The sequence below is a fragment of the Scyliorhinus torazame genome, chromosome 1 (assembly GCF_047496885.1).
Source record: "Scyliorhinus torazame isolate Kashiwa2021f chromosome 1, sScyTor2.1, whole genome shotgun sequence".
In the NCBI taxonomy this organism is placed as follows: domain Eukaryota; kingdom Metazoa; phylum Chordata; class Chondrichthyes; order Carcharhiniformes; family Scyliorhinidae; genus Scyliorhinus; species Scyliorhinus torazame.
In genome coordinates, this window is record NC_092707.1 from 368,470,267 (window position 1) to 368,494,346 (window position 24,080).

The following is a 24,080-nucleotide window of genomic DNA, read 5'->3' on the forward strand; positions in this document are numbered from 1 at the left end:
AAGGTGATGGGAGTACGTGGGAGGTTGATCTGTCTTGTGAAGCCTGACTAATTCCATGCATTGTCACTAGTGTGATGTCATGGCATGCCAGTAGACCTGTGATTGCTAGGGGCTGTTTAGCACAGGGCTAAATCGCTGGCTTTGAAAGCAGACCAAGGCAGGCCAGCAGCACGGTTCAATTCCTGTACCAGCCTCCCCGAACAGGTGCCAGAATGTGGCGACTAGGGGCTTTTCACAGTAACTTCATTTGAAGCCTACTTGTGACAATAAGTGATTTTCATTTCATTTTCATTCAGTCTCCATGTTGTAAACATCTGTTTTATCCAGGAGGATTGATTGTACTTGTATTCAAGGACCAAGGAACGTGCACATGGATTGAGAGTTTCAGAGCAGTATGTTTTGCCATGGCCTTCCACATCTGTGGATGCATGCTTTCAAGAATTCACAGCAGTGGTATGTTGGCACTTACCCCAAGTCAATAACGAGTATTTATCAATTTTCGTAGGGCAGTTAATTTGAATCTTGGCAAACACTTCAAATGGTGTGACGGAATCTATGTCTTCCACAAGATTGATAGTGTGAAATGTGTTCCCAGCTCTTCATCCAAATCTTTGCGATTTTCTCATTTGTCAATCACCTGATGTATATGTTTTTGATTGTATACCAGTTGGTAATTTATAATGCTGGATGGTAGTCATTGTGTACGTTCTGTTTGGAGAGGAGCACAGCTCTTTGTAGCTCCATCAGTCTTTGCTCAAGTGAACTGCTGCTGCCAATAATATTTTCTGCCACATGCCTTGCAGTATTGATGGAAAGCTTGCCACAACTTCCACATGTCTTGATAAGCTTGGATATTCTAGTAAGTGCGTCAACAATTGGAGTTGTGCTTAAGACCTGCCAGCTTCATCAACCTGCAAGGATCACTTTGTGGAGTAATTCTTAGATGCTGTACATTTTGGACTTGTCCAGCAGATCTAGCTGGAGTGCTTTCATCGGAGTGGATGTGATCACCAACTCAACAATTCTGTCTGCTAGCTCTGCATTTGAAAAACCACAACACATTCCCTCTTCTCTGCATCTACTGACAAAGTAGTCTCTGGATTCTGTAGGCTGTTGTTGAACTGACATGACACTCGCAGCGCCGGGAAACACAACGCTTTCAAACATCACTTGGATTAGATACAGGGCCTCAGTGGGGAACACACACCGAAGCCGCAGGTAGCCCCATTTTCTGCACTGAGGAGCTCTGCTTGCTGGAACTCCTCAGTGTTGCGAGATGGCATCTTGATCTCTGGAGCCCTTGACATTACCCCCGATTCCCCCAACTCGATATGAAGGGGTCCATGAGTCCCGCATCCCCAAACACCTGCACAGGTCACCCATGGCTCAATCACCGCCACATGAAAAATGCCAGCTTGGCACCTTGGTAGTGCCAACCTGGTACCTTTGCAATGCCCCTGCCAGCACCAGGATGTCATCCAGGTGGCATTACCAGGGTGCTAGGCTGGCAGTACCCAGGTTCCCAGGTGGCACTAGTAATGCCAAAGTACCACCCTGCCCAAAGGGTATGCACCTGGGGGCCTCCAATCCCCTGGGAGACCCCCACAAGAGCCGTTCCGCCTGTTCCCTGTTTGTGGAGATCAGTACTGAATGGCACTCACCTGAGGTCGCTGAGGTGAAGGGGGTAGATCTCATAACGTCTGGGATGCCTCGGGGAATTGCATATTAGAGTGAGACTAGCTGTCTCGTTCTAATATGCAAATCTGCCAAAACCGTGTCGCGAGATTGCGTTAAATCTCGGGAGACATTGCAAGCCAGGTAGATTGCGGCAGCAGGGTGTCACGGCTTCTATCGGCCACATTGTGCCGCAGCACGCTGCTTTTCGGGTGCAACGTGGCTGTTCGGTCGCACCCCATATCTTTTGGGGATCCTTTAGCTCTTTTTCTGTTAATACTAATGTGTAAACTTTCATTCCCAATTGCTAATGAAATTTCTATGGCTTTTCTGGTTCAGACAGACTTGAATCAAGAGCACTGTACACTGTTTAAACATTCTGAATTTGGATGTGAGGTGACTGCACCCGATTCAAAGTGGAGAATCTTGTGTACATTTTTACTATCCCTTTGATCTTCCTTCTCCAATGGTACCTGGGATGAGTGTCGTTGTAGCTGCTTTTGCAAATTTTCCAAAGCTCCACCTGTTATAATCACAACCTTCTCTGGCCTGATTTTTGTGATGGTTTATTTCTATTTTTCTTGGGTTGACTCTCCCTCGCTCACCATCGATCCAGCCCACATCCTTCTCATTCACCTTTCCTGACTGAGCTAACCTGATACTGTTCCTGTCGATCCACTGTGACACTCACTGAACTGACAGACTATGCACTGTAACCTGCACCATGAGGTATCCGTCTGCTTACTAGTTTTTATTTGAGCACAGTGTCTTCAAAGCTTTTCTGTGCAGTCACCATGCTGTAATTTCAACTCTCTCCGATGCTTCAACTGTGTGTGTTCTGACCAAAATATTGAGGGGTCTCTCATGCCATGTGAAAGCTAAGAAGCAACAAGGGTAGAAAATATTAGTGGGAGTTACCTACAAATGGTGTGATGACCTTCATTGTAAGAGCATTTGAATACCGGAGCAAGGATGTCTTGCTGCAGCTGTACAGGGCCTGGGTGAGACCACACCTGAAGTAATTTTGGTTTCCTTACCTAAGAAAAGCTATACTTGCCATGGAGAATGTGCAGTGAATTTTCACCGGACTGAATCCTGGGATTCCAGGATTGTTGTATGAGGAGAAATTAAGTTGACTAGGCCTGTATTCTCTGGAGTTTAAAAGAATGAGAAGGGATGATGTTTGCCCCTGCCTGGGGAGGTCTAGAACAAGAGGTCATGGTCTCAGAATGTAGAGGAGTCCATTTAGGACTGAGATGAGAAGATATTTCTGTCATGATATGCAGACATGCAGATAATGATATACAGACAGGCACAGACAGGCAGCTAATGAACAGAGAGAACAGGGCATGACCAATGAGCAGGCAGGAGACTCTGGGGTGGTACCTCACTATAAAAGGCACGAGGCACTTACACTCCGGCTCTTTCCACTTATGAACATCTCCAGAGTGAGTCAGGGTGTATGTACAGTATCACACCTCCAGCACGTGGCTAAGAGCTAGTCTGGTTCCGTCAGACAGAGTAACCACACTTAGGTTAACAGAGAGTCGAACTCAGAGAGCTGTGCTACTGGTTCAATAAATCAGATTGAACTAACTTCAAGGTCTGGAGTATCTTTTGGTTAAAGCTGCATCCAGTTGCAGCCTGTGTTATCCCAGAGTACATAACATGACATGCTACCAGGAGGCTGCTTAATCTAGGTGGTTTACCTCAGTCCGTTCCTTGACGACCCGCGAATGTATCCCGGCACCATGGAGAAGATTCAGGCTCCTCACCAGCTCAGGACCTCCGGCAATCTCAATGCCAACTGGCGGACATTCAAGCAAAAGTTTCTGCTGTACATCGACGCTTCAGACCTCAAGGGTGCGTCTGATGCAAGGAAGATCGCGCTTCTCCTCTCAACAGCGGGTGATCAAGCCGTCAACCTCTTTTGTGCAAATGGTCGTGACTACGTGTTGATTATTGACTTTTTCTCCAATTACCCTGAAGTCGTGAAGCTCTCAGACCTCGCATCTCGGACCGTCATCAAGGCCTGTAAGGAGATGTTCTCCAGGCATGGTATCCCACTCACTGTCATGAGTGACAATGGCCCGTGCTTCAACAGACACGAGTGGTCTATGTTTGCCAAGTCATACCATTTCAAACATGTCACTTCCAGCCCACACTATCCGCAGTCCAATGGGAAGGTTGTAAAAGGGGTGCATATTGTGACACAGCTCATCTGCAAGGCCACGGATTCTGCTTCTGACATCTACCTCGCGCTGCTTGTGTACAGGGCGACCCCACTGTCCACTGGCATGTCGCCGGCGCAACTCCTGATGAGCAGGGACCTGCGGACGACACTTCCATCCATACACTTGCCCAACCTGGATCACCTCCTGGTGCTGCAGAAGGTGTAGCAGCTCCGAAACCAGCAAAAGCAGGGCTATGATGCTCATGCCACCGATTTGCCCGTGTTATCCCCGGCAGACACTGTCAGGATCAAGATACCGGATGGTGGCTGGTCTGCTTCAGCTGTCGTTATTCGACAGGCTGCGCCCCGCTCGTATGTTGTACGTATGGCTGATGGTTCTGTTGTGCGACGAAACAGACGGGCACTGCGCAAAGTTGCCTGCCTGCAACCGCTTTCTTCTCAGTTTCCGTCCGTTGTTTCGCCACCTCCTGATACCTCGAACTACGAGGCCACCAATCAGGCTACCATCCCGCCTGTCAAGGCACCGTCGTCCCCACCACCACCTCTCCGGCGGTCGACAAGGATCAGACGCAAGCCCCAGAGACTGGACTTATGAACATTTGTTTTGTTTGCTATGTTCTGTTTTCTCACATTAGACAGCTGTCTTCACATGTAAATACGTTCACATATGGCACCGCTTGTAAATATGTTAATATATGCCACCACATGTAAGTACGTTCCCATGTGCCAACAAAACATTTTAAAAAAGGGGAAATGTCATGATATGCAGACATGCAGATAATGATTTACAGACAGGCACAGACATGCAGCTAATGGACACAGAGAACAGGACATGACCAATGAGCAGGCAGGACACTCGGGGTGGTATCTCACTATAAAAGGCACGAGGCACTCACACTCCGCCTCTTTCCACTGACGAACATCTACAGAGTGAGTCAGGGTGTATGTACAGTATCAGACCTCCAGCACGTGGCTAAGAGCTAGTCTGGTTCAGTTAGACAGAGTAACCACACTTAGGTTAGCAGAGAGTCGAACTCATAGAGAACTGTGCTACTGGTTCAATAAATCAGATTGAACTAACTTCAAGGTCTGGAATATCTTTTGGTTAAAGCTGCATCCTGTTGCAGTCTGTGTTATCCCAGCGTACATAACGCGGCAATTTCTTCACTCAGAGTGTGGTGAATCTATGTAATTCTCTATCACATAAGGCTGTTGAGGCCAAGTCACGGAATGTGTATAGGAAAATATATATAAATTTCTAGACACTAAAGACGCCAGGGAGTATGGGGAGGCAGCAGGAGTATGGTGTTGAGATAGAGGGTCAGCCATGGTCACATTGAATGGCAGAGCAGGATTGATGGGTTGAACCTACTTCTGCTCCTATTTTCTATGTTCATATGTAGCATGATCTCAGATTGTTCACCACGCTGAGCACGATGTAGTTTAGAAGGAATCACTGCTGAATACCATGTGTGTGTTATAATGATATAAAGGTAGCAGTTGCTCATAAGGATTGTGGAAACACATTGTGGGTCCGTTTATTAAGAACAGGCACATGTGAACATGTATAGAAAGCTTAGGAACATCAGGAGCAGGGCTGTGTGTGTGCTGTGTTACGTTCCAGGCCGAAGTGAAACCGAGGCTGGATCATGTGACGCACTTCCTTAAAGTGATGGCATGTAGCTCTCCCTTAAAGGCCTATTACAGCAGAAGTAGCTCGTCCCAGATTTTGGATGGGATTTTCTGTCCAACGAAGCCAGAATCAGGAAATACGATCAGACGGAGAATTGCGCGTTAGCCAGAAATTGAGGGCACTCGACGGAATGCCATGCTCCGTTGGCTCAACAGCAGCATGAATGCATTCTGTGCCACATGCAAGCTTGGGCATGCAAATTATACAGTAAACGCCATTGGCATATCCGCCTCTGCCAGGAGGAATTACGAAAAATGTCCAAAATCGCTATGGTGTGCCGACAGTTGTACTGCTGGCCGGGGGTTCCACCTACGGCCGGGGGGGGGCGGTGGGGGGAGAGTAATGGGAGGGCAATCAAAAGGTGGGCAGTGGCGTTGGGTTGGATGGGCACTGACCAACATTTCTGCAGCCTGTAAGGCAGCCATGTGGCTGCGCAAGCTACTGATTTCCCACTGTGAACATAGCACCGCGGGTCGTATGGGTGCCTTCTCAGGCCACCCCCAGGGCCCCAGCCGACCCATCAATGGGATGGGCATGCTCCAGTGCAACCAGTGCCATATTCCTGGCTGGGATGAGGATGTGTGGGGAGTTGTATGTCGGCATCTATAGGCATCTCCTGCTTCCCAGGCTCTCCAGTGCAGATCCCTACGCCAGCAAATCACATGCCAGTGTTCATTGGATTTGCACTAGTTCCATGTGGTGCCTTTAGGATGTCCTGAATCATTCCGGGACAGGCGTAACTTTCGGGGCACCCATAGCACCCACGCACTTCAGTCCAGGCGTCAACACTAAGTGTCTGAAACAGAAAATCCATCCCTCTCTCTCTCCCATACTCGCTGTTCCTCAAATTAATTCTGGATTACTCTCCTGCTATTGTAGCCACCTGGGTTGGCCACTTCCCGACTTAAAATGGAGAACCGCAAAGGCTGAAGGGAAATTCAGCCAACACAGGCAAAGACTAGCAAGTACAGAAATCATGTGTATTGAAACCTGCAAAAAACCAGACAGCACTGAAACCAGCAGCCATCTGCATAGTAATGAGCAATTCCAAGACACAATTGCAACAGTTAAGGTGAATAAAGCCAAGCCAGATTCCTCGGCGCCTGCAGGAGCCAAGATAAAGGAAGGCCAACGGACATTTAGGGACCGCCCAGCAATCAGGGAACAACTCAGTATTGGAGAAATCGACCCAAGTGATCGGGAAAGTAGCCCAATCACTTGGAACCAGGTACGGGGTCCGCCCCAAAGGGCGGGAAGCCCCGGGGAACTATAAAGTAAAGCCCCCAAGTTCAAATCATCCTTCTTTGGCAGGGTCACTCAGCAACTTGAAGCAACCCGTGAGAGTGACCTGTCTAAGCTGCTGCATCAACCAAGTAAGTCTCCAGTCAACGCTCGCTACGAGATAGGCGCTCCTAGCTACCAGTCCATACCAGCTTTTGAATCCTGCAGACTCAGGACCTGAAAGAAAGGCCATTTGTTCCCCTGATCTGGTGGGCCAATTCCGAAGCTAAGTATAGGCCTTTTAGTGATAGAAATAGCCTAGAAAGTAGAGTTTATGCATGAGTAGTGATTTACTGTGTATAATAAATGTATTTTGATTTGAATCTTACTAATTGGTGTGTTGAGTTATTGATCAATACTTGAACTTGAACCTCGTGGCGGTATCATAAAGATACCTGGCGACTCTAGAGCGAAGGTTAAACGAACAGAGCAAATTACGAATTAAGAGCCAACCAAAAGTTAGCAACATGTTACTGGCGACATCCTGACGGGACCCGACTTAGAAGTGGCTTAACCACTCCGGGAGAACCCAAAATTTGAATTAGAAATCCAATTGGGAACAGAAAAACCACAAGTGTTCAAGCAGTTCTGGTCAATCCTCATAATTCAGAAGTGTGTTAATGCATGCGTAACAAACAGGGCTATAAGGTAACACTGATAGATTTTTGTTGCGACAAACTGTTTGGAGTTTGTATTCCGGAGAATAGCGAAAGCCATACCCGTAATTACAGCACCGCCTTAACACCCCTCATTCCAAATTTTAGGAGAAGTATTTAGAGAGGAAAGATGGCAATGCAGGCAATGCAACGCGTCACGAACCCTGAGGAATTCGTAGTCGCAGCGACCAGCAGCAGAGTAGGACAGTGTCCCGTTTGGGAAGAGGAAATCAGAAAGTACCTCAAAGGGAAAGGATGGCCCCTTTGGAGCGAATTCTGTGACAATGAGGAAACAGGACCCGGGAGTATAGGACATACTTGGTGGGAGAACCTGGCAGAAATTCATAAGAAAAGCTTGGAAAAGCTCGCAAGCCGATGGCAATCGTGTCCTGGTTGGCACAATTGCGAGGCACAGAGGAGGTCGTTCGGACACTCCGCAGAGAGATAGAGGAGGCACATCGAATAAGTAGGGTCGATGTGAGCGAGATAGAGAAAGAGAACGCAGATTTGAGAAGGAAATTAGCAGCAAAGGACGGAGAGGTGGATGATGCCAAGTGGGCACACCAGTCTTGTCTGGCGCATTTAAGCAGCTTCCAGACACAGTACGAAAAGGCCTATCAGGACACACACTGTGTAGTCCTGGTAAGAGATGAAACAGAGAAACAGGTAGAGGCATTGCAAAGGCAGTGTAGCGACCTGAAAGCAGCATTAAGAGCACTCCATACTACCACCACGGAGCACAGACAGAGTTCACTAAATCATGCGAAGTGCAGGAAGCTGATTGCATTACTACAGTCTTTGCTTTCAGTTCAGAATGGATTCCAGAGCACCTTTGGATCCCAGTTAGATACAGAAGGCGGCCTGGATTGGGAAGAATTAAATGAGACCGCGCATAGATATGTTCAGGGAACATGTGCGCAAGGAAAGCCCCAGAAGAGAAAAGCGCCCCAACCCCCCCACATCGCAGATAGTTCAGGCACCAATGAATCCAGTAACCACCCACCGCAAAGTCACATCGGACGGAGATACAGAATTTCTTTATACCACCCCCTTAACCGTGACCCAATTACGGGACGCGTGCGAGAAAATCACACCGTTCCTCCCCACCTCAGACCCCCCCACTTCTTTGCTCGAGTAAAGCAGCACACGACCATGTACGGCCTGGACGAGCGTGAGCACGTGAAGCTCACAGTTTAGACCCTTCGGTCGTAGCAGCCCTTCCCGACCCACAGAATGTAGGAGGAGGCACCCTTGCAGAAATGCACGCAGCGATCCTAGACGCGATCGGCTACAACAAAGGTGACCCCGTAGAAGGCCTGAATAAGTGCAGGCAGAAAAAGACGGAACACCCCACAGCGTTTGCTGGACGCCTGTGGATTCATTTCACAGCAGTTTTTGGTAATTTAGAACATGCCCATTTGTCCCAAGACGGTATGGCCAAATGGACCCACACCCTTATCTCCCATGCCACAGAGGCAGGACAAAAAGCCTGTACAAATTATGACCCCTCAGAGGAAGCCCACAATGAGAAATGGGTTTTAAAAAGATTGTCCGGCGCCTGGGAGCAGTCTGTACAAAGCAAACCCACAGTTAGGAAACCCGGGGAACAGCAGGCAGAAGCACACATCCAAGCGATGAAAACGCACCAGAACCCCACATGGGTGAACGAAGGCAGGAACAGCCCCCCACAAAAGCCACAGGAGTGTTACAACTGTGGACAGTTAGGACACTTTGCACGAGAATTCAATGCCCCATGAAAGCCACAGAGAGCCCAGCAGGCAGGCACTCTGAATAAGAATAGGACAGAGCCCATACATAGTGTGAGCACCCGTTCAGACCAGACGGACCTGGACGGAACTGACTGACAGTGTTCGGGCTCCCCCAGTTGGGTCTGCGACACCCTTTGGGATAAGTCCGGCCGACCAGTAGTTGCAGCAAAGATACGGGGACAGCCCATCGAATATCTCTGGGACACAGGAGGGTCCCGCACCACAAACAATTCCTCCACCATATTCCAGAAAGACACATGGCCCACTACAGCCACCATCACCTTCAGCGGTTTCACAGGCCACTCACAACAGGGACACATCACCACCCCTGTACCCATTCAAATCGGCAACATCACCACCAAGCACCCCATAGTCTTAGTCGACCTGCCCCACACAGCAGAACACATTTTGGGAATCGATTTTATGAATTCCCACAACCTGTCCTTTGATCCAGTCAACCAATGTGTTTGGAGAATGGCAAAATCCGCAAGAGCCCCCGCAATGTTCACAATAGGTGAATACGCAAACAAGATTAGCGCAGTCGGCGAATTCTGGTTTGATCCGACCACGATTAGGACAGACAAGCAGGTTAGGGCAATTCTGCAGAAGCACAGGACAGCATTCGCGACCCATAAACACGACTGTGGCCGGATGACTGGTTCCGTTCAAATCACAGGACCTGACCCTAGACCCCAAAAGCAATACGATTTCCCCAAGAGGCAGAGGAAGAAATCTCAAAAGTGATCGACAGCTTATTAGAGCAGGGCGTACTCAGGTCAGTAGCCTCCACAGATAATGCCCCAATTTGGCCAGTGAGGAAGCCCGATGGATCATGGCGATTGACCATCGATTACCGGGAACTCAACAAAGTCACCCCTGCAGCAGCCCCCACAGTAGCCACAAGTCCCGAGACCATGCTCAAACAGGGACTCAACTCACAATATTTTACGGTTTTGGACATCGGGGGTGTCATTCTCCGACCCCCCGCCGGGTTGGAGAATCGCCGGGGGCTGCCGTGAATCCCGACCCCGCAGGTTGCCGAAGTCTCCGGTACCGGATATTCGGTGCGGGCGGGAATCGGGCTGCGCCGGTTGGCGGGCCCCCCCCCCGCTCGATTCTCCGGCCCGGATGGGCCGAAGTCCCGCCGATAAATTGCCTGTCCCGCCGGCGTGGATTAAACCACCTTTTGAACGGCGGGACAAGGCAGCGTGGGCGGGCTCCGAGGTCCTGGGGGGGGGGCGCGGGGCGATCTGGCCCTGGGGGGTGCCCCCACGGTGGCCTGGCCCGCGATCGGGGCCCACCGATCCGTGGACAGGTCTGTGCCGTGGGGGCACTCTTTCCCTTCCGCCTCCGCCACGGTCTCCACCATGGCGGAGGCGGAAGAGACTCCCTCCACTGCGCATGCGTGGGAAACTGTCAGCTGACGCTCCCGCGCATGCGCCGCCCGGGGATGTCATTTCCGCGCCAGCTGGCAGGGCAACAAAGGCCGTTTCCGCCAGCTGGCGGGGCGGAAGTTCCTCCGGCGTCGGCCTAGCCCCTCAATGTTGGGGCTCGGCCCCCAAAGATGCGGAGCATTCCGCACCTTTGGGGTGGCGCGATGCCCGTCTGATTGGCGCCGTTTTGGGCGGCAGTCGGCGGACATCGCGCCGTTTCGGGAGAATTTCGCCCCTGTAGTGGATTCTGGTCCATTCCATTGGCAAAAGCGTGCCAATACAAATTTGCCTTTTAAAAATCAGCAGTACACGTGGACATGCCTTCCACAAGGATTCCACAACTCCCCCTCCATTTTCCACCGACAGCTGGCAAATGGTTTGTCAAAATTTTCTTGCCCCGAATGTCTGGTCCAGTATGTGGACGACCTATTACAGCAGACAGACACCAAGGCAGAGCACATCGAGCTTCTGGCCGAACTCCTGGAACTCCTACAGAAAATTGGTTGCAAAGTAAACCCCAAAGAGGCCCAGATTTTGGAAAACAAAGTGATATATTTGGGTACAATTATCACGCACGGTAAACACGAGATCGAGCACAAAAGAATTGACTCGATTGCCAAATTGCCCCTTCCCCAGAATGTTTCAGCCCTCCGGTCGTTTTTAGGACTGGTTGGCTACTGCCGAAACCATATTGACGGTTTCGCCAGCAAGGCCGCACCCTTCTCAGAACTCCTAAAGAAAGGAGCCCCTTTGGAATGGCTTCCGCAGCATACGGATGCTGTGGATGCTTTGAAAAGAGCCCTCATGGCACTACAGGTTCCAGACCCGCTTTCCCCCTACGCTATAGAGATAGCTAGCACAGACCGCACCCTTTCGGCCGTGCTCCTCCAGGAACGGCACAAACAATTAAGACCAGTGGCTTATGCCTCCAGACTTTTAGATCCTGTGGAGCAGGGATTTTCGGCCTGTGAAAGGCACCTGCTCGCAGTTTTCTGGGCAGTTCAATATTTTTCTTACTTTACTGGACTAAACCCCATCACAATCCTCACAGAACACCCCCCCACCCAACTATTACTGGACGGACGACTTAAGGACGGTACAGTTAGCGAAATTAGAGCAGCTAGATGGACCCTTCTTTTGCAGGGACGGGACATCACTGTTAAAAGGAGCAAGACCCACACTTTCTTAGCCGATAACCTTCAGTACCCAGGCACCCCCCATGAATGTGAAATCATCTCACCGCACCACAACACAGGCCCCTTTATTGCGAAAACACCCCCCAAAAAGATAGGTAGTTCACCCCAGAGCCCCCAGCACAGAGACACGTGCGCACCTTTAAGGATATATGTGGATGGTTCTTCCACAGTATCAGAAGGGAAGCGCATTACAGGATGCGGCATTTATGTTGAGGACATGCAGGGACGCGCCCTAGAAGAAATATCACTAAAGCTACCAGGCCACTTAGGCGCGCAGGCGGCAGAACTAGCAGCCGTTGCGTACATTGTGGATCACCCAGATTCCTTCCCCAGCCCAGCAGACATATACTCGGACAGCCTCTATGTCTGCAATAGCCTTACAGAATTCCTACCCCTGTGGAAAGCAAGAGGATTTGTTTCCGCAGACGGAAAACCCCTCCCTTCAGCACCATTGCTCCGCCACATTTTAGAGAAAGCACAGAACAGGACATTCGGAATTGTTAAAGTTCGCAATCACCACCGCTTCTCCCCCCCCAGAAATGTAAAGGCCGACGCACTGGCCAAAGGAGGTTCCAGGCATGGATATTTTTGGACACCCCTCGAAAGCGCACCAGTGAATGCAGTTCAGGTCTCGCAGACTAATATCGAGGATTTAGTGCAGGCTCAGAAGCAGGATAGCAATCTCAGGGAGATTTTGAAAGGACAATTTCCAGCACCTTACGGTAGATTTAAAAATGCATTGACCACACATGACGGTGTGGTGTTAAAAGACATACTTTATGTGGTTCCTGAACAGGACAGGAATCAACTTATTTGTTTGTTCCATGACAGTCATGGACATCAGGGAATTGATCCCACTACAGCCCACCTCAGGCAGCTCTGTTGGTGGCCAAGTTTAAAAGAAGATGTAATGCACTACGTTGAGAATTGCCTTATCTGTGCCCAGAACAATCCGGACAGATACGCAAAGAAAGCTCAACTTAGTCACACCCATCCCGTTAACGTCCCCTGGACTAACCTCCAGATCGATTTTATAGGACCATTGCCTCCTTGCAGGAATGATTACAAGTACGTATTAGTTGTCATAGACATTTTTATGAAATGGGTAGAGGCATTCCCATCCAGAACGAACACGGCAAAGACCACCGCAAAGATCTTAACCCACCACATCTTTACGAGATGGGGACTCCCCCTCAGCATTGAATCCGACCAAGGTTCCCATTTTACGGAACGTTTCATGAAGAACGTCCTCACGATTTTTGGCATTACCCAAAAATTCCACATCGCATACCACTCCCAGTCAAGTGGTATCGTGGAGCGCATGAATCGGACTCTAAAATCAACCCTCAGAAAAATGGTCCAACAGAACAACACCACTTGGGATTCAGTCCTCCCTTTTGCGCTGATGTTTTTGAGAAATACTGTCTCAACTTCCACAGGTTACACCCCACACACTCTCATGACCGGACGCCCCATGAAAGGAACAGAATTTGTATAAGGATTGGACTTGACCAGCCCCGAAGTGACGGCCCTCACACACGAGAATGCAGTCAAACAGATAGTGGAAAATGAGAAAACGGCTCAGCTAGCGGCCGCAGTAAGATTAGGCACAAGGAAGAAACAGAACAAGGCCTGTTTCGACAAGACAGTGCATGCGATTGAGTTTGAGGTAGGACAGCAGGTCATGCTCTCAATTTACAACCCCAGCACATTCCTGTCACCGAAATATTCGGGTCCGTACTCCATTGCGGACAAAGTAAGCCCCTCCGTCTATAAAATTAATTACCCCAACGGAAAGACTGCGTGGTTCCATATTAACCAGCTTAAGGCATATGACCCACAGTCCAACCACGCACACCACGCCATGCTCGACGCAGCAGACCACACCCCACCCACAGCCAACGTATCCCTACCCTCCCCCAACATGCCCACCACATCCACGGACTCACCCTCAACTCCACCCCGGCCTGTGGGCGTTCCTAGACTCCGCCCCGGAACGCCCACATACAGCAGCAGCAGCGACAGCGACTGTGACTCAGACAATAGCCACAGCACGCCTCCCTACTATCCCCATGCAACAGGACCCACACCCAGCAAATCTGACCACGATTCGAGTGATCCCTTCCTCATCACATTCCTCAACAAACCCCACCAAACACCACCACCCTACGATGACGATTCCGTCCCCACACGAACTAGACACCACCTTTTGGCACCACGATAACTCATACAGGCTCGTCCGGAACGACGAGATGGACCCCAAATCGCACCATGCAGCCCTATCAGCCCTTATACATTCGAGAGTATGGCATCTGGGAGAAGATGACGACTTTGAGTCTGACTCCCATAGCGAGAACCCCTTTGCGACCCTGTTCGCAACTGATAACTGAGGTGTCCAGATGATGTTTTAAAAAGGAACCGCTTGAGAGAAACGGTGTCCTTTCTGATGGAACCTGCAGCATGTTGTTTAATGTTGTTTGTTACTGTTATTGTTATGTGTTGTTTGTAAGATCGGATATTTTTTCCACGGCCCCACGCCTTATTTGTCTGCCGAAACCTATGAGAACTTGCCAGCACGCTCATCGGCAGAAACCGCTGAGAGCCTGCCAGACCCTCGTTCATAACTGCCCTTCTGGTTCGAAGGTAGAACCAATATGGCAACCTCCCACGATGACTACATTTTTGCCCGTTCTTGTTGGTGGCTCAGGCAGTGGAGAACCGGCATTGGTCTCCGCCCTGCCTGAGGACCCCCCCTCTGGTCAGCTACGCTCGGGTAGAGCACACACGGCATTGGTCGCCGTCCTACCCGGGGATTCCATCCACTTCTTACCCGTCGTGGCCCATGCGCACCTCATTTCGGCACTCATGGTTCAAAAAGTTTTGTTTTGTTTTCGGCAATCTTTAGGTTGCCACCCCGATGCTATTTACATCCTCAAACATTTGGATGGTACATCGCACAGCCTGCGAGACGGCTCGCACTGTTCCAGTATTTTTAAGTGTGTCTTGTCCTGAATATTCGGTTTTTAAAAAAAATGAGGGAGTCACACATGGTGACAAATTGTAAAGGGAGAATCGGCACAAAAGGACAGACATACTAACGCACGAGATATTAACCAAGATAGTAACAGACACTATGCTTGATCCCTAGAACCCCAGAAGCTCCAGGAAAAGAGACAAAACGGAAAGGAAGAGACAAAAAGGAAAGAAGACAACAATGAAGACGTCAGATGTGTATTTCGTCGTTATTGCAATTTGTACCCAGTTGCGTGCGACCGCGAACCCCCTGACCCCAACCGCCCCTCCCCCCCGGCCGTTAATGATTCACTTCCCCATTGCACCCAGAGCCCAGTAACAGGCAACACCACACGATCATGGTGTGATAAGCTCATAACATGGTACTCCCTTTCCTACGTAGTCGAATCCCTATTAGTGTTGGCGATACTCTGCAGCATCGTGCAGACTATCCGCATGAGGAAATGGAGAAGGAGAGCCTACCGTGCTCGCACCCCGGTCTACAGAATAAGATCCCCTATGTTCAGTTATCCCCAGGACCCCGAACCTCTCGATCTATAATAAAGGACATTTGTTTGCGTTCTTCTGTAAATAAAGAAATGGAAATATTGTACACCCCTGTGCTTGACTGCCAAGCCAGGAAAAATGTAAATACTGCTATTATTTTGTATTGTTTAGGAAGTTAATATGACTGAATGTTTTAATGAGTGTAGTGTATTGAGGACAGTTAGAGGTACCGTTTTTTAAATTTTGTAATGCATGTCCCTGTTTTGTCATAGCACCACTTAGAAATTGTTAGTTAAAATTTTTCTTGCATAGTTATTGTCAGTGTAGAGGGCATAGAAGAGTGGTCGCCGGGTCAGGGAATGAAGATAACACAGTTATGTGATCCTTTACGCTTCGCGTTAGGGATCACAAGGAGGGAGTGTAGCCACCTGGGTTGGCCACTTCCCGACTTAAAATGGAGAACCGCAAAGGCTGAAGGGAAATTCAGCCAACACAGGCAAAGACTAGCAAGTACAGAAATCATGTGTATTGAAACCTGCAAAAACCAGACAGCACTGAAACCAGTAGCCATCTGCATAGTAATGAGCAATTCCAAGACACAATTGCAACAGTTAAGGTGAGTAAAGCCAAGCCAGACTCCTTGGCGCCAGCAGGAGCCAAGACAAAGGAAGGCCAACGGATATTTAGGGACCGCCCAGCGATCAGGGGACCGCTCCAGCATTGGAGAAATCGATCCAAGTGATCGAAAAGTAGCCCAATCACCTGGAACCAGGTACGGGGTCCGCCCCGAAGGGCGGGAAGCCCCTGGGGACTATAAAGTAAAGCCCCCAAGTTCAAATCGTCCTTCTATGGCAGGGACACTCAGCAACTTGAATCAACTCATGAGAGTGACCTGTCTATGCTGCCGCATCAACCAAGTAAGTCTCCAGTCAACGCTCGCTACGAGATAGGCGCTCCTAGCTACCAGTCCATACCAGCTTTTGAATCCTGCAGACTCAGGACCTGAGCAAATCTGCCTGCCACCCTGTGCATTTTGAACACTGGCACCCAATGCAATTCTAAACCTGAAATTGCCCAAGGATGGTCTGGGGAATAGTATCAACAACTATTTGAAGACCTATATCTAGAGGTCAAAATGCCAGCACAATTGGTTTGTAGTTGGTTTGTTCCAGTGTACATCGCACGATCTGAACAGCATAAGCCAATTCATTGCTGAAAAAGCCAGATCACAAGCACTGGTTTTAATAAACATAGATTCATACAATCCCTAAGTGTAGAAGACAGCCATTTGACCCATTGAGTCTGCAAGGACCCTCTGAAAGAGCATCCTACCTAGGCCCACATCCTTGCCCTATCTCCATAACTCCACAAAGGGGCAATTTAGGATGGCCAAGCCATCTATCCTGCACGTCTTTGGACTGTTGGAGGAAACCAGAGAACCCAGAGGAAACTCACACAGACACAGAGAGAATGTGTAAACTCCACACAGATAGTCATCCAAGGTTGGAATTGAACCCGGGTCCCTGGCGCTGTGAGGCAACAGTGCTAACAACTGTGCACCCGGTAGAAGGGATATGCTTAACAGCTTTACAATTTAGCATAACATGATAGAAAAACATTCACAAGAGAGTGCATCTCAAATATAAGGGTAATAGTGCTTAGAGTACAGCTTGAGAGATTGGAGTTTAAAAACAGTAATCTTTTTGTTGACCTGTTCGCTCTTGAATTTAAAATGGTCTACATCTAAAAGAGTTTGACAATGTAACATGTTAGTGCTCACTTCTTAAGCAATTATCCAGAACATGGTTGATTGATCTAACTGCGCATAGTCGTTCAGGCTTATTACACCTTGGGTGGACATGTCTGTAGCGATTAACACTGATTACCTGCATTAACAAGTCTGAAATATTTTGTCTGCATTGGACAACGCACTGTGAAAAGACAAATTTGTGCACTTTGGTGAATAAGTGACTCAGCAGCTTAAATGAGACATTCTTTGAATCAATCTTTAACATGGGTAATAATGCACATTTAACTAAGTAGCAATTAAGTAATTTTCTTTGCAAAATACGACCTATCTTTTTGGCTATCAATGACATTTCTATGTATTCTTTGATTTCTTCCCATATTTAGGCCATTTTCCAGTAGGGTGAAATGCGCAGCCTTCCTTATCAACATTCATTGCACAGGATGATGTCTGAAAGGATAGCCTATTTTTCTATTTGATGCACGTTTTGTGACTGAGCCAAATTGACAATGATTTATTGCGCTGTTAGAGTGCATTAGGTATTCTTAACACTGGACTGCATAGCCAAATAATGGAAGAATGTTGATAAAAATGCCTCGAGTTTCTTTGAATTAAATTAGACCTAATGTGCTGTGCTGAAAAAGTTTAGTTTAAATTAAACTTGATATTTTTCTTTAATTTGTTCAGCAATATTTGGTGGACGCTCTGAACTTTAATTATAGTGTCTTCCTTTGTTTACATCTATAATGAGTGCCAGAACAATTTGAATTTATGTGGTTCTGCTCACGTAAAATAACATCTCAAAAGCATTTAATTGGAAGAAGGACGTCAGAGCAAGGACAGGAAATTGTAGTGGAAGAGAGATTTTTAAAAAGCATATTGCAGAAGGAAGAAGTTTGGATCCTGGATGTTTAGCATTTGTGATAGTAAAGATTGAAGTGTCAGAGTTTTAAATTATGGCACAAATAGATAACCAGACAGAAAACCTGTGCCACCTGGAAAGAGGCTGCACTAGAACTATGACTACATACATACAAACATATGTACTGGAGCAGGAGTAGGCCACTCAGCCCTGCCCCACCATTCAGTAAAATCATAGCTGATCTGACTGTAACCTCAACTTCACATTTCTGCTTACCCCCCAATAACCTTTCACCCCTTTGTTAAAATCAAAACTCTATCTATCTCTGCCTTAAAAATATCTAAAGAATATTATATTGCAGAATAGTGCTGGGAAATGTTCAAAGACATAATAATAATAATCTTTATTAGTGTCACAAGTATGCTTATGTTAACACTGCAATGAAGCCATTGTGAAAATCCCCTTGTCACCACACTGGCGCCTGTTCAGGTACACGAAGGGAGAATTTAAAATGTCCAGTTCATCTAACAAGCACATCTTGCGGGACCTATCATCAGGGCTCACAACGTAATACACTAGGCAATCTCTCTCTTGCTTCCTTTCTCATCATGGTCCTCAGCACATTTCACCCCCTTAAAGCAACAAATTGATAATTAGGCTTCCATACTGAGCTCCGGTTAAGGCCATCTCGAACTTGGGATCTTGCATTATGGCTATCCAGCTTACCTCACAGCAATTACTTACATGCACCATCCGATTGCCATGTTAGGTAGGAACCTATCTGAGCCTGCTTTTAAATATGGCTATTAAAGTGCAGGAAGGGGTTTTAGGATGGTGCGAAAAGAAATTTACAGGGGTATGAGAAAAGGGCATTGGGAAGAGACTAGCTGAATTGCTCTTTCGGAGACTGACATGGACACCACAGATCAAATGTCCACCTCCTGTACTTAACCATTCTATAATTTTGTACTGGTAAATGCATGTTTCTGAGGACTTTGTTTAATTTGTCAATGTTATGCAAATTTTATTTCCATTCTATATTGGACTAAATTATAAATCTGCTCATCCTACATTTATGAACTTTAAAAAAAAAAAACAAGAAATGCTGGTATGCTCTTTAAAATCTTGTACTCATTTCTCCTGGTGTTTAGGCTTCCATCGAAGTTATAGCACACCATCTGCTCTTCCATCACCAAGGGAGATTAAAAGAAAGAATGTTTCAAGCAGGTAACGTTCAATGCTAGAAATTTCTCAACATAACATTCATCATCAATTAGGAAAACTTTCATTTCCATTCTTTTCAACTGAAGAGTTATTGTTGATTGCATCTGTGGAGAGAGAACAGACCTAACATTTTGTGTTTGGATGACTTTGGCAAAACTAGAGAGAACTGGAAATAGGAGGAGACTAATACTGTTGTGGGAAGGGGGCATGGAGCAGGAGGGCTGGAGAAAGAACCAATGATATGTAGCCGTGTCTCCACCCATCTATCCAGCCACTCTCCACGCTCCCCACTCCTCCCCATGGGGCTTAATGATCCATTTGCAACCATTTAGCAGGCCGGCCCTCTGTGATTCTCTGGTCCCCTGGGCCGGGAATCACGTGGGCGATGATTATTACAGGTTTCACCAAACATGAGTCTGACGTGGTGGTCCTCGTGGTGGGCCAAGGGGGTAACTCCTTAAGGAATTTGCCCCAAAAGTCCATCCGAGGCCCCCCCCCCCACAATGCATGACCAATTCACCCCTCCTCTAACATACCCCCAGAGCCCCCCTCAAGAGACCGCCTAGAATATCCCTTAATAGGGAGACCCCTCCAGGGACCTCCTAACTAGAGGGACCCCCCGAACAGAGACCCCCTAATTAGAGGGACACCCCCCACGGGGACTTCCTAAATAGAGGGACCCCCAGAAAAAAGACCCTGGGCGTCATTCTCCACCGGCGGGAGTCTCCGTTTTGCCGGCACCCGGGGGTTTCCCGACGGCGTGGGGCTGCCCCACAATGGGAAACCCCATTGACTGTCCGGTGTAACGGAGCATCCCGCCGGCGGGTCGGGGCAGAAATGTGGCGCGGCGGGATGGAGAATTTCGCTCCCTGTCTGGAAGCTAGAGAGCAGTCCAGTCAGGGACAGTGAAAAGATTACTGTTTTAACTTTCACCTGGAAGCACCACGTGTCCATTGCTGGACAGAGAACAGCTGTGACGTGTGTTTAAACCTCTCAGATCCTGTAGCTGCAAGCCATTCATTTGTTTCTAATAGTGGGTGTGATTGACAGCGTCCACAAACAGCTGCAGCCTTGATTCATTCATCTCCCTTCTAAGTTATGAAACCCCAGTTTTTACAAATATTAACCACATCACAGAGCGGCAAGTGCATTGCAATCACACGCTTGAGTGACTGGAATGCGCTTAATGTTTCAAATAAATTGTATGAGGAGGGATATTGAATTGCTTCCTGATTTGCACTCCCAGGGGGAACATAAATTGGTAGCAGTTCTCCTCCAGCAGGAGAACATCGGGCTGGATTCTCCAGTCAGCGACGCCGAAATCGCGTTCAGCGATCGGCCAGAGAACCAGAGTTCCCGACCAAATCGGGGGCGCCGCTGCTTTCATGGTGCACCATCCACTCCAAAGCGGCGTACTCGCTGCCCGCCCCCCTCCCGATGCTCCGCCCCCGACCGACCGAGTTCCCGACGGTATGGGTCGCATGTGGTCCCATCCTGTTGGGAACTCGACGTGACGGCTGCGGACTCAGTCCAGCTCCGCCACAGTCGGGGGCGGGCCGATCCGTGGGCAGAAGGGGGACTTTATTAGGGGCGCGAGGGCCGGGTCCGCAAGCAGCCTCTGTCATGTAGCACGGCCTGCTGTGCGCATGAGCGGCCACGGACCCAGCTATTCTCTGGGGCGTATCAGCAGCTAGAGCCGGGTGCTCCACCATGCTTGGCTGCTAGCCCCCAGCCAAAATGGGTATCGGTGGCCGTTTTATGCCATTTCTTCTGGTATAAAACTCCATTCCCACGCCGGCGTGGGGACATAGCCCCAGAATCGGAGAATCTAGCCCACAGTCTCCCAAATGGGGAATTTCGCCCACAATGTGTTGTCCTGTGGCTTGCAAGTACAGTTTGTAGATTACTGCTAAACTGTGAGTTTACTGTTGCCATTTTCATAACTATATTAGAGATATATTTGTCTTTAAAGTAGTTTATGAAAATGTCTGATTTCATGATTCTTGGGCGAAATTCTCCGACCCCCCGCCGGGTTGGAGAATCGCCGGGGGCTGGCGTGAATCCCGCCCCCGCCGGTTGCCGAAGTCTCTGGCACGGGAGATTCGGCGGGGGCGGGAATCGCGCCGCGCCGGTTGGCGGGCCCCCCCGCTCGATTCTCCGGCCCGGATGGGCCGAAGTCCAGCCGCTAAAATGCCTGTCCCGCCGGCGTAAATTAAATCACCTACCTTACCGGCGGGACAAGGTGGCGCGGGCGGGCTCCGGGGTCCTGGGGCGGGCGCGGGGCGATCTGGCCCCGGGGGGTGCCCCCACGGTGGCCTGGCCCGCGATCGGGGCTCACCGATCCGCGGGCGGGCCTGTGCCGTGGGGGCACTCTTTCCCTTCCGCCTTCGCCACGGTCTCCACCATGGCGGAGGCAGAAGAGACTCCCTCCACTGCGCATGCGTGGGAAGCTGTCAGCGGCCGCTGACGCTCCCGCGCATGCGCTGCCCGGAGATGTCATTTCCGCGCCAGCTGGCGGGGCACCAAAGGCCTTTTCCGCCAGCTGGCGGGGCGGAAATTCGTCCGGCGCCGACCTAGCCCCTAAAGGTTGGGGCTCAGCCCCCAAAGATGCGGAGCATTCCGCACCTTTGGGGCGGCGCGATGCCCGTCTGATTTGCGCCGTTTTGGGCGCCAGTCGGCGGACATCGCGCCGTTTGCAGAGAATTTCGCCCCATATGTTTTATGAGTAGAACTTCTAGTTTGGGGATTCAACTTTAAATGTAAGATAATAATAGAAGCACTTGGTTTGGGAGTCTGGTAAATAGATCTAAAGTAATTGCACTCAATAGCCTGTGTTTATTTAATAAAGTCAGAATTGAAAGGTGGGAAGATGATTAACAATAGTTGGTACTTTCTTAGCTGGTTAATGGAGCCAGTGAGTCTGGTGAGATTGTGATTGTAAGTTATTCGTTTGGGTCCCAGAATCAAAGTGAAGTTTTGGATGGTAAAGTTAATTAGTTTAGATCTTTTTTGTGACCTCTCAGGTGTGCCATATTGCCATGGTGACAGTAGTTGGGGATTGTAGGGAAGTAGTTTGGTTTGGGTTTATATCTGTGATTTCTCTCAGAATCAGGCTATTGCAGTTGGAGCCCAAAAGCAGCTTTGAAACAGAAAAAGAGAAAGCTGCAAGCTGTTAGTGGGAACCTTGATAAATCTTTTTTAAAAAAAAAATATGTTTTATTGAAATTTTTTTGAACAAAATGTTTTCCCCTTACAGAACAAACATAACAGTAAAGAAAGTTTAACAATAAACAAATGGCTAATCAACATAGTAATCTAATCATTTAACATAGACTAAAGCTTCCACCCCCCCCTCCCCCCTGGGTGCTGCTGCTGGTCATCTGTCTTCCCTCTAACGTTCCTCTAGGTAGTCGAGGAATGGCTGCCACCGCCTGGTGAACCCTTGAGCCGATCCTCTCAGGGCAAACTTTATCCGCTCCAGTTTTATGAACCCCGCCATATCGTTTACCCAGGCCTCCAGTCCAGGGGGTTTCGCCTCCTTCCACATGAGTAGAATCCTACGCCGGGCTACTAGGAACGCAAAGGCCACAACGTCGGCCTCTTTCGCCTCCTGCACTCCCGGCTCATCCGCAATTCCAAATAGAGCTAGCCCCCAGCCTGGTTTGACCTGGGCCTTCACCACCTTAGAAATCACTCCCGTCACTCCCTTCCAATACCCCTCCTGTGCCGGGCACGACCAAAACATATGTGCGTGGTTTGCTGGGCTTCCGCCGCACCTCCCACACTTGTCCTCCACTCCAAAGAACCTGCTCAGTCTTGCTCCCGTTATGTGTGCTCTATGTAGCACTTTGAATTGAATCAGGCTAAGCCTGGCGCATGAGGAAGAGGAGTTTACCCTGCTTAGGGCATCAGCCCACATACCCTCCTCTATCTCCTCCCCTAGCTCTTCTTCCCACTTTCCTTTTAGTTCGCCCACCAACTCCTCCCCCTCTTCCCTCATCTCTCGGTATATCTCTGACACCTTGCCCTCTCCGACCCACACCCCCGAAAACACTCTGTCCTGAATCCCCTGTACCGGGAGCAGCGGAAATTCCCTCACCTGTTGTCTCGTGAACGCCCTCACCTGCATATATCTAAGGAAGTTTCCCCGGGGCAACTTATACTTTTCCTCCAATGCTCCGAAGCTCGCAAACGTCCCATCTATAAATAAATCTCCCACCCTCCTAATTCCCAACTGGTGCCAGCTCTGAAATCCTCCATCCATTCTTCCTGGGGCAAACCTATGGTTGTTCCTGATTGGGGACCCCACCAGGGCTCCCCGCACAACTCTCTGTCGCCTCCATTGTCCCCAGATATTCAATGTTGCCGCCACCACCGGGTTCATGGTAAACTTTTTTGGTGAGAACGGTAGCGGCGCCGTCACCAGTGCCTCTAAGCTCGTCCCTTTACAGGACTTTCTCTCCAGTCTTTTCCACGCCGCTCCCTCTCCCTCCATCATCCATTTACGAATCATCGCCACATTGGCGGCCCAATAGTAGTCGCCCAAATTCGGTAGCGCCAATCCTTCTCTGTCCCTGCTACGTTGTAGAAACCCCCTCCTTACCCTCGGGACTTTCCCTGCCCACACGAAGCTCGTGATGCTCCTGTCTACTTTTTTGAAAAAGGTCTTAGTGATTAGTATAGGGAGACATTGAAATACAAATAAGAACCTCGGGAGGACCATCATCTTAATTGCCTGCACTCTGCCCGCCAACGACAGAGGCTGCATGTCCCACCTCTTGAAGTCCTCCTCCATTTGTTCTACCAATCGTGTCAGATTAAGTCTGTGCAAG

The 24,080-nt window shown here is 49.1% G+C and overlaps 1 protein-coding gene across 2 annotated transcripts in view; it reads left to right on the forward strand.

Annotated features, from left to right (window-relative positions):
- Window positions 1-24,080, forward strand: part of LOC140426504 (CAP-Gly domain-containing linker protein 4) — a 628,408-nt gene that overhangs the window by 503,672 nt on the left and 100,656 nt on the right. For both annotated transcript variants that reach the window (XM_072511376.1, XM_072511367.1), the window contains one exon: window positions 19,176-19,251. In XM_072511376.1, coding sequence (XP_072367477.1) covers window positions 19,176-19,251 — 76 coding nt within the window. The remainder of the gene's footprint in view (window positions 1-19,175; window positions 19,252-24,080) is intronic.